Source organism: Anolis carolinensis, chromosome 1 (assembly GCF_035594765.1).
Source record: "Anolis carolinensis isolate JA03-04 chromosome 1, rAnoCar3.1.pri, whole genome shotgun sequence".
NCBI classification, from domain to species: Eukaryota; Metazoa; Chordata; class Lepidosauria; order Squamata; family Dactyloidae; genus Anolis; species Anolis carolinensis.
In genome coordinates, this window is record NC_085841.1 from 267,656,434 (window position 1) to 267,671,642 (window position 15,209).

General features: G+C 40.7%; 1 protein-coding gene across 1 annotated transcript in view; it reads right to left on the reverse strand.

Moving 5' to 3' along the window:
• trpm5 (transient receptor potential cation channel subfamily M member 5) overlaps nt 1–15,209 on the reverse strand; it is a 122,229-nt gene that overhangs the window by 447 nt on the left and 106,573 nt on the right. Inside the window, exons 20-25 of the mRNA XM_062966345.1 lie at nt 14,411–14,585; nt 8,497–8,665; nt 5,297–5,475; nt 4,746–4,878; nt 3,858–3,930; nt 2,746–2,836 (exon numbers count right to left, since the gene is read on the reverse strand). Of these exons, the coding sequence (XP_062822415.1) occupies nt 2,746–2,836; nt 3,858–3,930; nt 4,746–4,878; nt 5,297–5,475; nt 8,497–8,665; nt 14,411–14,585 (820 nt within the window). The remainder of the gene's footprint in view (nt 1–2,745; nt 2,837–3,857; nt 3,931–4,745; nt 4,879–5,296; nt 5,476–8,496; nt 8,666–14,410; nt 14,586–15,209) is intronic.

The window sequence follows — 15,209 nt, forward strand, 5'->3', positions numbered from 1 at the left end:
CATCTTCCGCCTTTGTGTAGCAAAGCATCCCTTCATGCCTTATTTCACACACACACACACACACACCCTCAAAAATGATTTCTAGCCACTTTTGGTTATAAGAATGTATAGCCCACAGTAGGTCAAGACAGTAGCATATTTTATGCTTTTGTTCTCACTTCTTTGCAAAGAAGTGAGAACAAAACCCATAAAATATGCAAAGATGTAATAGAGTTGACATTTCGGTGCAGCAAATAAACTGAGTAACCCATTTTGGTGACAATAATTGGCTGTCTCCCTTGGCTCGCTCAGCTAACTTAAACATCTTTAGTTACTGGAGGAAGTATGTCTTTCTTTCCTAATACAGGTGTTAAAATTAGTATAGCTGGAAAAAGTATACCTAACTGTTTTATTCATATTTTATTGTATTATGATGTATTGGTAGTGATCCTACCAGTTGTGTAAGCTGCCCTGAGTCCCCTCGGGGAGAAGGGCAGGGTAGAAATACTGGAAATAAATAAATAAATAAATACAGCTAGCATGCTTTGCATATAAATGCCACAGACCTTTTTTTCACTTTTTCCATTTTCTCTCCTTTTGACCTTGCAATTTACAATTCCTTTGCCCCCATATGGTATATAAAGGACTAGCTGAAGATACAACTGACAAAAGCATTGTGTTTTTGCAACAACCTAAGGTGGCTATTCCTATGAAACTTGTTACTTTGAAAACCACTTACAAAATGGAAATCTCACGATTCTCATCTCAAGAAGCTATAAACAGGACGGACAGAATACAGCCCTGGAACCATATGAAGTCCCTAAAGCTACTTTCTTTGGCCATTAATATCACCAGATTGCCTCTTTCCTAGAACTAAAAACTCTTAAGAGAGGTAAATTGCATCACTTATAAGCCTCCAGGGTACTATTCAATATTTTAAAAAACAACAACAATGGCGGTGTTTTAGATCACATACTTAGCTATGCAGCTGTCTCAGTTACATAGCTAAATAGCATCCCCCAGTCTGCCCGCCCACCCCAATTTACCAGGTAGCAACCACTGTGAACCATAGGGATCTGTTCTCCTATCAATCAAGATGCAGCAGACTGATAGTTCCATCCAATCTCATGAGTGATATCCAGTGCAACATTCATCAGCAGGATCCTGTCGCAAATATCCTTGCACTGGAGATTGCTGGTCTGAGTGGGTGGAAACGTAAGTCTTATCCATTCTGATCAACAGGAGAATGGGCCCCTATTGCTTACAACTGCTGCAGCCCCTTCTCAGTAAGTCTAGAGTGGATGGCTTTTACAAACCTGATATATTCCCTTCATTATAAAGTACATTAGAATCCTGAATACAAATCAGGTATAAAAGCATAGCTCTACATTACATATTCATAATTGCAATAGTGGATTCCGGGTAATTTTCCAAAACATTAGTAGACATCTATTTTGTTATTTATGTATTTGAACTTTGAACAGCCTATGTGGCCTCTAGATTTATTGCAGTTACCTATCCCAAGCATCTCCGGGTGCTTCCAGAAACGCACACCGAAGTGGGTTCTCCCAAAACCTGCGCTTTTCCATAGGGCTGTCCCCATTCCAGCGAAGTAACTACCATGCTGGAATGGGCCACCCCCCCCCTAAAAAAAAGCCTTAAAAGAGAAGAAAACCTTACCACACCACATTAGACCTCTCTGGAGCTTCCTGGACCGTACCAATGCCAGGAGGCTGGGGGGGGGTCGCTCCTGCCCCCCGCCTCCTGGCATGACGGGGTCTGAAGAATCGAATTGGGCTGTGGGGACAGACTACTGAGATTGCGGAAGAAGTCCCAGTAGTCTGTCCCCACAGGGCCCGTATCTCATTAGAACAGAGTCTTTCAGGAAGGCCTAGATCTAATGAGGTATCTAATTAATTTGGGGCAAAGCAGGTCTCAGGTTAAAGGCCTGTCTGGATGGGCCCTTCCTATCTTGGGGTGGGGGATGAGGATGGACATTATCATCATATCACCAAACTTCTGATGAAATAGATTTTCCTTCGCAGAAAAATGCTCCATAAAACCTTTTCTTATTCTGTTTAGTGTTTCCCCAAACTCTGGTCTTCCGTGTGTTTTGGACTTCCCAGAATCCCTGATCATTGGCCAAGGTACTGGCAGCTGAGGCTTCTGGAAGCTTCAAGTCCAAAATACCTGAAGGACTAGAGTTTAGGAATCACTGTTCTGTTTGATTGAAAGTTTTCACAAATAAGCAGTGTAGACAGAACTGTCTCAAAGTAGAAGTGGAACTCTTCCTTATATGAAAGCACCATGTAGGGATTTGCATTTGCACAGTTCTTCAGCTACAGGAATTTTACCTAGTTATTTCATAGCTGGGAAATTCCATCATGCACCATTTAGAAGATCAGTTTCATTGACCAAAAGCCATGTTGTATGTGATTATCAGTAGAGATAACAACAGAATATGATATTGGCCCATACTGTATGACAGGCAGCATATCAGACATTGAGAATAAAAGGTTAGGCAATCTAGTGATTGCCTAGATTTGAATTTATTGGTTGCTCAATCATTTCCTCACACTGGCTTTGTAATCTTATTTAATGCAATGTTGTCTTTTAAATATCTGTTGAAAAAGAAGAGATTTTGGCTCACTTGTAAGGATCTAATAGATTATGGAGTGGTAAGCTCAGGTTTCTTTGTTTTTACTGTGTAATCTATGGTTTTAATATTTTCTTTTATATTATAATCATTTTTAGCATATTACTCACATGCATAATTCAGAGGCTGTGTATTGGATAATAAGCTGGTTTGGGTTAAGGAGTCTGCCATTGAGGAAAGCACAACTGTGCAGTATCTGATCTGCAAAGCAAAGAGTTTCAGTTATCAGTTTCTATTAGCTCTAAAAACAGAGGTATATTACAGTTGTAAGAAAGATGCATGAAAGCATAAGCACAAAAGTCTTCTTTCATGGCACAATAATAGCACAAAAGTAGTGCTATGCCTCATCCTGGGGGTATATTTGGCCACTGATTTGATTGTAACTTTGAAAACATTGGCAGTTTTTGGAGAGGTGAACAATCCGTGGTTTATATTGCAGTTATATTGCAGTTATATTGCAGAAATGAAATGAAATAAAAATCACAGTAACGTTATTTGTCCCATTAGAGAGAGAATCTGAAGAAAAGTTATTTGTAAGAATGGGGCAAAAATAATAGTACAAACTATAGAGACTCCCTGATTTCAACATTATTTGTCTAGGCCTTCTCAGTGGTGGCCCCTCGGCTGTGGAATTCGCTCCCCAGGGATGTTAGATCAGCCCCCTCCCTCTTGACCTTCTGCAAGAGAGTAAAAATGTGACTTTGTGACCAAGCCTTTGGGGGACCTTGTGCAATAGATAGATATGGAATGATATGCAATGACCATAGGAATGGCCTGTATTATGCTTGTGGATTATGTGATTAACTGCAAAGGTATCGTTTTAAATGTTTTTGTTTTAATGAATTTTAAAATTCTATTTTAAATGTTCATTTTAACTGTACATGTTTTAAGGTATCGAATAGTTGCCTATGTGTAAAGCCGCCTTGAGCCCTCTCCGGAGTTGAGAAAGGCGGGGTAGAAATGTCGTAAATAAATAAATAGGTCAATATGAGCTCATGTCTCCTCAGAGACAGTCATAACCCGATACTTCTGCCATTTTAAAGACACCGTAGTAAATTCATATTAACCAGAATAGCAGTCAGTCCTCAATATTAGCTAATCAAGGCTTCACTTGGCCAAAAGAAATAGACATAAATGCACAGTCTTGTCCATACATGAAAAAACATGTGCCATTTCATCCATGCTAACCAAAAGCATTACAGAAATATAAGAAGATTCTTACTTGAGATTCCAAAGATCTAAGCTGCTTTTCTTGCTCTTTCAAGCCACAAAAATATTTGAAAAGATTGTTCACCCTGTTTTGTTTTTTAAAGAAAATATAATTAAAAACATGAAAAAGAAACAAGATCTTTCCTAGACCTTTACTCAGATTGGACCATGCATGGACCTGAATCTAAGATATGTTTGGATAGCATTGTTCTTGCAAAAGATTCAGTCCAGTGAAAGTCTGGTGGCAAAGGCTTTTTAAAGAGAACATTTCAGTTAATATTCATAAAGAGAAAGAACTGTGGGACTGCATTCACCAATGCTTAAACTCAGCTCTCTTCTGCCTCCTCTTCCCTAAGATCTTAGCTTTTCTAATCTGCAACTCTTAGTCTGTGTGTTTTGAACAAATTGTAATGGTCACATTTTTAGATCTAGAACTGATGGGAGGAATCCATTTCTATGCAATCATCTGCCAAACTGCTATTCTTGATGGCCTCCATTACTGCTCCCTTTGATGGGTCATTGGTTGAGCTGGTTGTAGAATTGTTCAGAGTCTATTCTGTTTAAATATCCTTTCCCAAGAGGATCATGAGATGTGTACAGCGGATGACTTGAATTTTTAGTGGATTCCCATAATTATAATGCAAAATCTATTTTCCCAAGTGTGTTGTCTGCAAGCCCAATCTACTTGTCCAGGATTGCTTTCTCAGATGTGCAAGTATTTACCAGATGAACAGATTTGGCCAGGAAGCAGGTGTTTAGGTTTTTATATTTAGACTAAACAATGGGAAGGGATGGCTTTTACAATATTGAGGCCCGATTGTAAACCTGGGGAGCTTCACATGTGGATTATGAAAAGAAGGGGAATGGGTTTTGCTCCTATCCCCATTTTATGCAGCCTTACTTGTCTGCCACTTTCTTTAGTCTTTCTTCATTGCTTTCTTTTTTCTTTTTGTCCAGATTTGCCAGGTAGTTTTCTTTTTGTAGCATCTCCCAGGTGATGATTTTTTGATCCAGCCCTTCTCGTAGATCTCTTTCTAAAGAAGAAATATAAAAGACTCTGTAATTAAAACATGTGCAGTTGAGAGGCCTACGTATAGATGAAAAAGAAAAGAAGATCAACATCTCATGAACCATATTTGTGGTAGAATAAATCACAACTATTATATTTATAGAACTTCAATTCTATGCCATGGTCTAAGAATCTTTAGTCCATCAGAATGGCATATGCCTACATTAGCTCTCCAGTGTATATTTTTTATATATTGTTTGTGAGTCAAGAGTTATAGAACCATTCTGCTGTTAAAATGGGAAACTTTCATTAAAGACGAATGAAACTTCAACATAATTTATTATCACCTGAAAAGCAATGCTTTGAATGTAGAAAGTTCATATGTGCTATTGTGAAGTAAGTAAGAATCATCCCTCATTTCTTTCTTATTGCTTATAGCTTACCCAAATGCTCTGTTTTGTGTTCCATCTTCTTAAAAAGCCTTCTAAGAAACAGTTTAATGTGGTCAATAATGATAAAGGGAGGAGGAAATGCAGGGCGACCATGGTATTCAACAATCAGATTGTAACGTTGAAATTTCCAGAAGATGTCTGCATTTCCTTGAACGACCTGAAAAGTGTAACTTAAAAGGAAGACGAGTCACATTAACATTTCTCCAATGCATTCTAGCTTCTCCAGCTGTTTCCCCACCCAAAACCCGATAATAAAGTACTAAAGACAGTGCTAAAACAAAATTTCAGACAAGATCAAATGCATAAATTATGAGCTATGTTACATTCTTGTGAACATAAAATTGATATAGCAACTGTTTATATTCTGTGTCATGACACACTTTTTTTGAATTAACAAAGACAGATCTGGGAACTGGGTTTTTTCAAAGTTGTTAGGCTGGCCTGAGATTTCATGGAACACTCCTTCTGACCCTGAATCCAACCCCAATATCAAGACACATCTGAGTGTCATGCCTCAAAAATGTTAAGAAATTAACGATGCACAGTATGGTGAAAAGCACTTGTCAGACTCAGGCAAATGCATCAGCAGGAATCTCAAAAATTTTGGATTTTTTAAATCATAAAGTGAAAGTAAATATAGTAGGGTCTCACTTATCCAACATAAACGGGCCAACAGAACGTTGGATAAGCGAATATGTTGAATAATAAGGAGGGATTAAGGATAAAGCCTATTAAACATCAAATTAGGTTATGATTTTACAAATTCAGCATCAAAACATCATGTTATACAACACATTTGACAGAAAAAGTAGTTCATTACGCAGTAATGCTATGTAGTAATTACTGTATTTACGAATTTAGCACCAAAATATCACGATGTATTGAAAACATTGACTACACAAATGCATTGGATAATCCAGAACATTGGATAAGCGAGACTCTACTGTAAAAATACAGGCATTCCGAGTTATAAACACCCATCTTACAAACAAGTCATAGTTAAGAACAAGGGTGAGACAACAGGAAATAAGAGAAATCTACTCCTCCGAAGGGAAATTCATTCCCAAAAGAATTATCATGGGGAAAAGGTATCTCCACTGAAGTTTTGTCACCAATCCTTGTTTCCACAAGCCAATTTTTTTCAAAAACCAAATATCACAGGGACAGAAAGTGAGATGAAATCTTCTGAATGGGAGCATAGACAACAAAATAAATACCACAAAGGTGTTAACTCTTCCCTATGCTATCTAAACAACACACACACACACACGTGTGTGTGCACGTGCATATATATATAGCTGGAGTTACACTGAAAAAATGTACCTGTTCTGACTTACAAACAAATTAAATTTAAGAACAAATTGTACATTTTCTTTCATTTTCTTAGCAAAAGGTTGTTTCTTGTGTTGGATAATAGGGCACAACTCAATGTTGAAGGTCTGGGTCAATGTTGAAGACATACTGTTTCCCATCAAGATGATGGACTCCGTTAGAAATTTAAAATTCGAAATCAGTGAGAGATAAACTTGCTGCCACTGGATGATTTTGCTGAATGCAGTCATCTTTCTGGAATTCTGGAAAGTCTTTTGCCTCTGATGCAAAGTGATGGATTTGGTCTTCTACTTTGTGAAACTTGAGCTGATCACAAGCTTCTGTTCTCACTGGGTCTGAATTTATAAGTGCTAAGGATACCTGTTTGGATAGCTAAGGCCTAGGATTTGCAGACAATATCCAAGCTTCTAAACTTTGTAGCTTTAAACCCTGTAGCTCTATTGTCGAAAGAAAAGAGGGCCTAGCAAGAAAGCTCTGTGCAGGCAAATTGACTAAACTAACTAAGGCTGGCCCCTAGGGGTTTTTTAAAGCTCCACCCAAAAACTAATACTAATGGAGGCATCTACACTTTAGGGGAACCTAAACAGAGGGAACTGAAGCAAAGGAGAGGAAAGACAGAGCCAAGACTTCACAGGGGTATAATGATAATTAACAGTAATAACACTACTGAATGTGCTGAAGCTATGCAAAAATGAGCCAGTATATCACGTGTATACAGTAGCCATATTAAAAACATGAACTTCGCAAACTGAAAATGCTGTACAGGCAATTTCTGAGTTACAAACATCCAGCTTACATACAACGTTTTAATTTTGCAGCGTTTTAATTTTTGTATACTTTTTATCATGTTTTAATTGTTTTGTTATAGTATATTTATTGCTGGCCCTCGTGGCAGAATGTAAGCCGCTCTGAGTCCCCTCGGGGAGAAGGGCGGGGTATAAATGCATGTAATAAATAAATAAATAAACTTCTAGTTACAAATAGAGAGAGACAACAGGAAGTGAGAGGAAGTCTACTCCAAAGAAGGGAAATTCACTCCTGGCAGTGTTATCATGGGGAAAATAGGTATGATCACTGAACTTTATCACTGATCCTTGTTTCCACAACTACCCCAAATTTTCAAAATCCAATTGTCACAGGAACAGAAAGTGAGGTGAAATCTTCTGAACAGGGGCATAGATAGCAAAATAATCATTACAGGGGTGTTAACCCTTCCCTATGCTATCCAAAACTTTAAAAAAAATTAGGCTGTAGTTACATATGTAAATGTACCTGTTTCAACGTACATACAAATTTAACAAACCTATGGAGCCTATCTTGTTTGTAACCCAGGGACTGCCTGTCTCAAATACATTCAGTAATGTATTGCAATGCTATTATAAATTCATAGTGTGAGGGCTTTCTATCTTGGTTCCTTCACAAACCATTGTTTGACCCCTTGGGACCCCAAAGGCCTTCAAATGCGGTGAAGATGTATTCCATGTGCTCAGGAGGTGGCATTTTGTAGCAAAAACATAGTGTGTGTGTGTCTGTGTGTGTGTTTGGCTAGCAGCAATTGTCTTTTAATGTCTGGAGGCTGTGTATAGTCTGTGGTCTGAACTTCATCCATCTGATTTAAATTAATTATAGCTGGCATGCCACTTAAAACAGCCTGGTAAATCTAAGAGGCAATACAATCTATGGTAATTGAAGACACTTTTTGGCATGCTGGAGGCATTTATTCCTATATAATATAACTCAGATTAAGTGTACCATCACACTGCACTTCATATAATTCTGTAAAAGGTCCATTATAGGAGTTTTTTGTCTTGTCTTTTTCTCCCCTTTCTCCTTTTCATTAATATAGACATAATACTTGCCTGAACATGGCAATCAAGAGATTCATAAGCAGCACATTTGTAACCAATAGGAAAATGACCAAGAGAAGTATAACAAGCCAGTTAGCATAGGCATTAGGACACGACCACACATTCTCTATCATGGTCCTCTCAGGATTGGATGTACAGTTTCCAAAGTTCATGCGAGATGCTGTAACGAAGGGGGGGAAAAGGCAATTTTTGGATATGATAAAGATCTCAGAATGATCTGCAACACAGGACTCAGCTAAGCTTAATTTAATTAAAAGAGGAACATCAACAGCTTCCAAAGGGGGCAAATGTCCCCACTACAGCTAGTAGGCACAAGGTAATGAATTTATTACTTGGCCAACTTTTCAAGTGGCACTATAATTGTGCTTTTAGATCAGAAATACAGTGGGAGGCAGACTGAGGGTATAGCTATACTGAGCAGGTAAATCTGCCCCCATTGTCCAGGTAGAACAGAAGTGATCTGACAGCCGTGGAAATCCATCCAAGCTCCTTTGTTGCCAGCTCCTTTGCTGATGTCAGAACAGGATGTCAGTGCAACCAGAAGAAGGAGAAGCTCGATCCATTCCCTCTCCTTGTACTGATTAGTGCAGGGAAAGAGTGACAGCAGTGATGTCATGTTTGGACAGCGAATTTGTCAGTATTGAATCTGATCCAGCTGTCCATACTGCCCTGAAATCCTGGGATACTCTGGAGTATGCAGTAAACTTTGGAGTATCCCCCAACTTAGCCAAAAGTTGGACAAAATCAACTGAAAAATACAGAATACCCTATGATGCTGCTGTGCATCATAAAGCCAGCCAGTGGCCCTTTCCAAATAAGTTGTATTTGTCCCAGTGTAAACAAGCCTTTAATTGTCTTTAAAATAGATTAAATGAAACCAAAGCCATTTATACCCCATTGATGTCAGTGGCTTTGGTCTGACTAAGTCTGGATTCAAATACAGTTTATGGTCTAGAAAAATTCACTAACTGATCTCTGTGCATCATTCCTATTTGCATAGGCACATTGGGTGAAAATGCAAGAGAGGGCATCTTCAGTGGCCACTTCCAGTCAGTGGAACTCACTAGATAGCTTGGCTCCCTTTGTCCTTTTGCCATGAGGCAAAGACTTTCTCTTTCTGACAGGTCTTCAACATTGGTCTAGTGGTGAAGGACAGGAAATCTGATGGTAATTATGATATTTCTTTATTAGTACTACTATTGATGTAGTGGTTTTAGACTAGAACACTAAGGGTGCATCTACTCTGTTGAGTGAATGCAGTTTGATACCATGTTAACTGCTATGGCTCAATAATATGGAATCATGTGGTTGGTGAGGCATCAACATTTTTTGGCAAAGATGACTAAAAAGAGCTTGTAAAACTACAACTCCTATGATTCTATAGCATTGACTCATTTAGGTTAAAGTGGTGTCAAACTGCATTTATTCTACAATGTAGATGTACCCTGCAGTCCAGAGTCTCAGCTACCCAGTTATGGAAACCCATTGGGTGACCTTAGGAAAGTCAACTTCATTCAGACTCAGAGGAATGCAAAGGCAGACCTCCTCTGAACAAATTCTACCAATAAAACCCCAAGATAAATTCTCCTTCAGTCAGAAATAGCTTGAAGGTACTGCTGCTGCAATACCTGATTTACTTTTAAATTGTTTTAAATCTAATTGAGCTTTTACATTATTTTACATCTAATTTAAATCTAATTGACCTTCCCCCCCCCCCCCCGCCCCCTTGTACTTATTTTAATTGTGTAGTAAATTGCTTTTCAGGTATCCAAAGGGAAGGAGACTCTGGTTTTTCCTCTGGAATTAAGGACTTACTTATTTGCTTCATTGTGTACAGAGCCAGACATGTATGCACTGAGTCAGCAAGTAGTTTAGAGTGACCTCTAAAATCACACTTATTGAGGCTGAACCCCCTGCACATTTCTATAGGAAAGCCTTCCTGTGCCAGCAGATAGCTCAGATGAATGTGACTTGTTCTGACAAAATGCCACTGCGCTTTGGCATTTTTTTTTAGTGGGCATTCTGGAAATAGTGAAAATATAAACCCAGTGGGACATACATGATTAAGACCTTAATTTTGGCATTTTTTATAGCAGTGAGTTTGCTTGGAGTAATCTCCAAACTTTCATTAGTGTAATAAGAAATGCTTTTACAATCTGGAAACAGCAGGACATCTCTACCAACTATTTGCATTAAATACCACCTGACAACTCGATGTGGCGAGTTCGCCCATCACTTTGCAGACAAAGTCGCTCGGATACGCTCTGACTTAGACACCAGCCTTAATGCAGTACCTGTGGAGGTGACCGAGGCACCTGCTTGTCCAGTGTTAATGGATTCGTTTCAGATTGTTCACCCTGATGACGTCGAGGGGATCCTTGGAGCTGTGAGAATGACCACATGCGCTTCAGACCCTTGCCCATCTTGGCTAATAAAACTTGCCAGCGGGGGGTTGGCAAATTGGTTCGTGGGGATAATAAACACCTCACTGGATCAGGGACTTTTCCCATCTACCTTAAAGCAGGCATTGGTTAAACCGATCCTGAAAAAGGCGTCCCTTGACCCGTCGGTTCTTAACAACTACTGGCCAATTTCAAACCTTCCCTTTTTGGGCAAGGTTCTGGAGTGGGTGGTCGCCTCGCAGCTCCAGGGGTTCCTGACAGAGACTGACTATCTGGATCCATCGCAGTCTGGGTTCAGACCCAGTCATGGTACGGAGACGGCTTTGGTCGCCTTGGTGGATGACCTCCGCAGAGAACTTGACAGGGGGAGTGTGACCCTGTTGGTTCTCTTGGACATCTCAGCAGCTTTCGATACCATCGACCATGGTATCCTTCTGGGACGGCTCTCCGGAATGGGTATTGGGAGTGTTGCTTTGCAATGGCTCCGCTCCTTCCTGGAGGGCCGTTCCCAGTTGGTGAAGCTGGGAGACTCCTGCTCGGACCCCTGGCCATTGACCTGTGGGGTCCCGCACGGTTCTATTCTGTCTCCCATGCTTTTTAACATCTACATGAAACCGCTGGGAGAGGTCATCCGGAGTTTTGGAGTTGGGTGCCATCTCTATGCAGATGACACTCAACTCTACTACTCTTTTCCACCAAACTCCAAGGAAGCCCCTCGGATCCTTGACCGGTGCCTGGCCGCTGTGATGGACTGGATGAGGGTGAATAAGCTGAAACTTAATCCTGACAAGACAGAGGTCCTCCAGGTCAGTCGTGCGGCTGATCGGGGCATAGGGTGGCTACCTGTGCTTGACGGGGTTGCACTCCCCCTAAAGGCGCAGGTCCGCAGCTTGGGGGTCCTCCTGGACTCATCGCTGATGCTTGACGCTCAGGTGACGGCGGTGGCCAGGAGGGCCTTCGCACAACTAAAACTTGTGCGCCAGCTGCGACCGTACCTCGTGAAGTCTGACTTGGCCATGGTGGTCCACGCCTTAGTCACCTCCAGGTTGGATTACTGCAATGCACTCTACGTGGGGCTGCCCTTGAAGACGGTTCGGAAACTTCAGTTGGTTCAGAGATCAGCAGCCAGATTAATAACAGGAGCAAATTATAGAGAGCGGTCAACCCTCCTACTTAAACAGCTCCACTGGCTACCGATAAGTTTCCGGGCCCAATTCAAGGTGCAGGTTATTACCTATAAAGCCTTAAACGGTTCAGGACCTGCCTATCTCCGTGATCGCCTCCTCTCCTACGAACCAACGCGAGCCCTGAGATCATCCGGGGAGGCGCTCCTCTCGCTCCCGCCTTTGTCTCAAATGCGGCTGGTGGGGACGAGGGAGAGGGTCTTCTCGGCAGTGGCCTCCCAGCTCTGGAACTCTCTCCCTAAGGAGATCAGGTTAGCTCCTTCCCTGCCCATTTTCCGCCGGGAATTAAAAACATGGTTGTTCCAGAGCGCGTTTGAATGAACAGGCCCAATACAGCTGGCATTAGAATACTTCTCTCTGTTTAAAAGCGTACAGCACTTTATCACTCATTTCCATGACACAGCACTTTATGAAACCTGTCCCCGCTGGTTTGTTTTTAATTCTCTGATTTTATTGCTTGGATTTTAATGTATTTATTATTTATTTTGTGAATCGTTGGAATGTTTTTGGTCAAATGTCTTGTGTTGTTGTTTTCGGGCTTGTCCCTGTTGTGAGCCGCCCCGAGTCCCTTCGGGGAGATGGGGCGGGATATAAAAATAAAGATTATTATTATTATTATTATTATTATTATTATTATTATTATTATTATTATTATATTCCATCACAGTAAGAGGAGGTAAAAGCATAGTCTGTCCTTCTCAACAAACTATAATTCTACCCATATTCTCAGTTTTCACTTCCTTTTTTTTTTTTTTTGCAAAACCTAATGTTTTGCAATGTGATTGATGCCACATGCCTGCAAATGATTTTTTTTGGCTTGGTTTGGTCTTCCTGGGTCAGAGATGGTTATTGTCCCATCCAAAAAAATAAAAGAAATAAAGAGTTTCATATATTTTAAAATAGCCAGCAGCGGCGGTTCAACCACCAGGCCAACTAGGCAGTTGCCTGTGGCACCATCTTGTTGGGGGCACCATTGAGGCAACTCCTGTCTCCTGCAGCCTGCCTCCACAAGGTATTGAACTGCTTTTTCTGTTGATTTGTTGTAAAACATGATGTTTTAGTGCTTAATTTGTAAAATCTTAATGTAATGTGATGTGTAATAGGCTTTTCCTTAATCCCTCCTTATTATCAAACATTTTCGCTTATCCAACACTTTTTATTTTTCAGTGATTGGTTTGGGGGGGGGGTGCCAAAATTCTGTTCACTTACACTTGAAAATTACCTAGGGCCAGCTCTGATAGCCAGCAATGCAATAGATCATGAACTTTCTAACTTGCATTGTATTTAAATTAAATATATTATGGAGTCAAGTCTTGTTTCAGTTTTGCATTGTTTGCTATCTGCATTCAGGAGTAGGGCTCCTGAATTGTACCAGCAGTGCCATTTCATAGAATCATAGAGTTGGAAGAGACCTCGTGGGCCATCCAGTCCAACCCCCTGCCAAGAAGCACGAAAACTGCATTCAAAGCACCTCCAAGAAGCAGGAGGAAAATCGCTTCTGGCCCTCCCCCCCCCCCTTCTGGCGCACCATTTCTATGCACAAGGAGAGGGCTGGCAGCAAGATAATGGCAGCTGGGTAAATAATTTTTAGTTTTTAAGGCTTTTCTGGGGGGTTGGGGGAGGAGGTTACAGCCCTCTGAATTTTCTGGGCTCCAAAGCATGAGAGGGCTGTACGGACTGCCGCCTCAGAAGTCCCAAGTCCAGAAAGAGGCTATACTGGATTAGACACGGGTCTTTCAGGAAGACATGAGTCTAATCCAGTTCCTAATTAATTTGGCACAAAGCAGGATTTTCTGAATTAATTCGCTTTTACCTGAGGTGTCGTTTGGAGCTCATGCTTTTTGCAAATTGTCTGTAATACACCCTAAGTTAGCTGATCAAAAAACTGGCAGACAGCACTGTGAAGTTGAAAATGAAAGGTCCATACTCAGTGTCTGTGCATATGTGCAGGTCACCTCTCAACCTATGTCAATCCCACTAATTTCACAGGGCTTTCTTAGGGAAGGAATACTAAAAGGTAATTTTGCCAATTCCTTCCTGTGAAATATAGTCTACAGAACTTGATAACCCCACCAGGCCCCCAATTTCCCTTTACCCTGCCAGAGATAATCCCTATAGACCTCATTGCTGCAAAAGGAGCAGGCAAAATACAGCCTTTGGAACTCATGTCTTCCACACAAGAACTTTTTACACAAGCCCTTTAAACAAAAGGAAGTGTGCAAAAGCATAGTGCTATTCCCTGCAGGTTCTGTCTTGTTTCTTTTGTCTTGACATGCATCAACCACCAGAAAATGGTGCTAATTCATTAATGAAACTCACAGTCTATTTCGTCTAGTGGAATCTGTCCAAATATTTGAAGATAGGGACGGTAGAGAACCCTCCTGAAGATCCATTCTGCCCGACTGTCATTAGGATGGAGCAAGGCTTGTGTTGTTACCCCATAGGCAATCAGCCACACAGTCAGGAAGAAAAGGAAGAAGAAAACATCCTTCATCTGTGAAAGAAATACAGAACTGAAGGCTGAAATAAAAAGGACAGAGTGCGTAGATAAAAAGGATTTTTAAAATGGGATTTTGTGCCTGAGGTTTTCAACATGTACTTCTCAAATATTGTTTTCCACACTGACTATCTGAAAAGATAGTTTTATGCTACATGAATCCCATAATGATAAAGGGAAATGTTGATTGTTTTGTAGGAAGCAGCTTTGAATTGCTTCCATATCTGCTCAGCTCAAATGAGCAAAGTATCCAGCCAGCCACCCAGCCATCTCCCTCCCAACACAGGTTATTAGGACAATATACTACAATCTATTTTTATGTTGGGGAGACAAGCCAATGTGGGGAAGTGGTTTGAATATTGGATACTGGATACAACTCTGAAAGCCAGGGTTCAAATCTTTACTTGGCTGGCCTTGAGCTAATCACATTCTCTCAGTCTCAGAAGAGAGCCATGGAAAACCGTCTCTGACCAAATCTTGCCAAGAAAACCCTGTGATAGGGTTGCCTTAGGGTTGCCATGAGTCAAAACAACTTGAAAGCACACAACAAAACTTAAATTTATTGGTTTCCAAGTACCTGAAAAGTTGCACTATGCTTTTGTCGGTTGTATAACTGCTGGT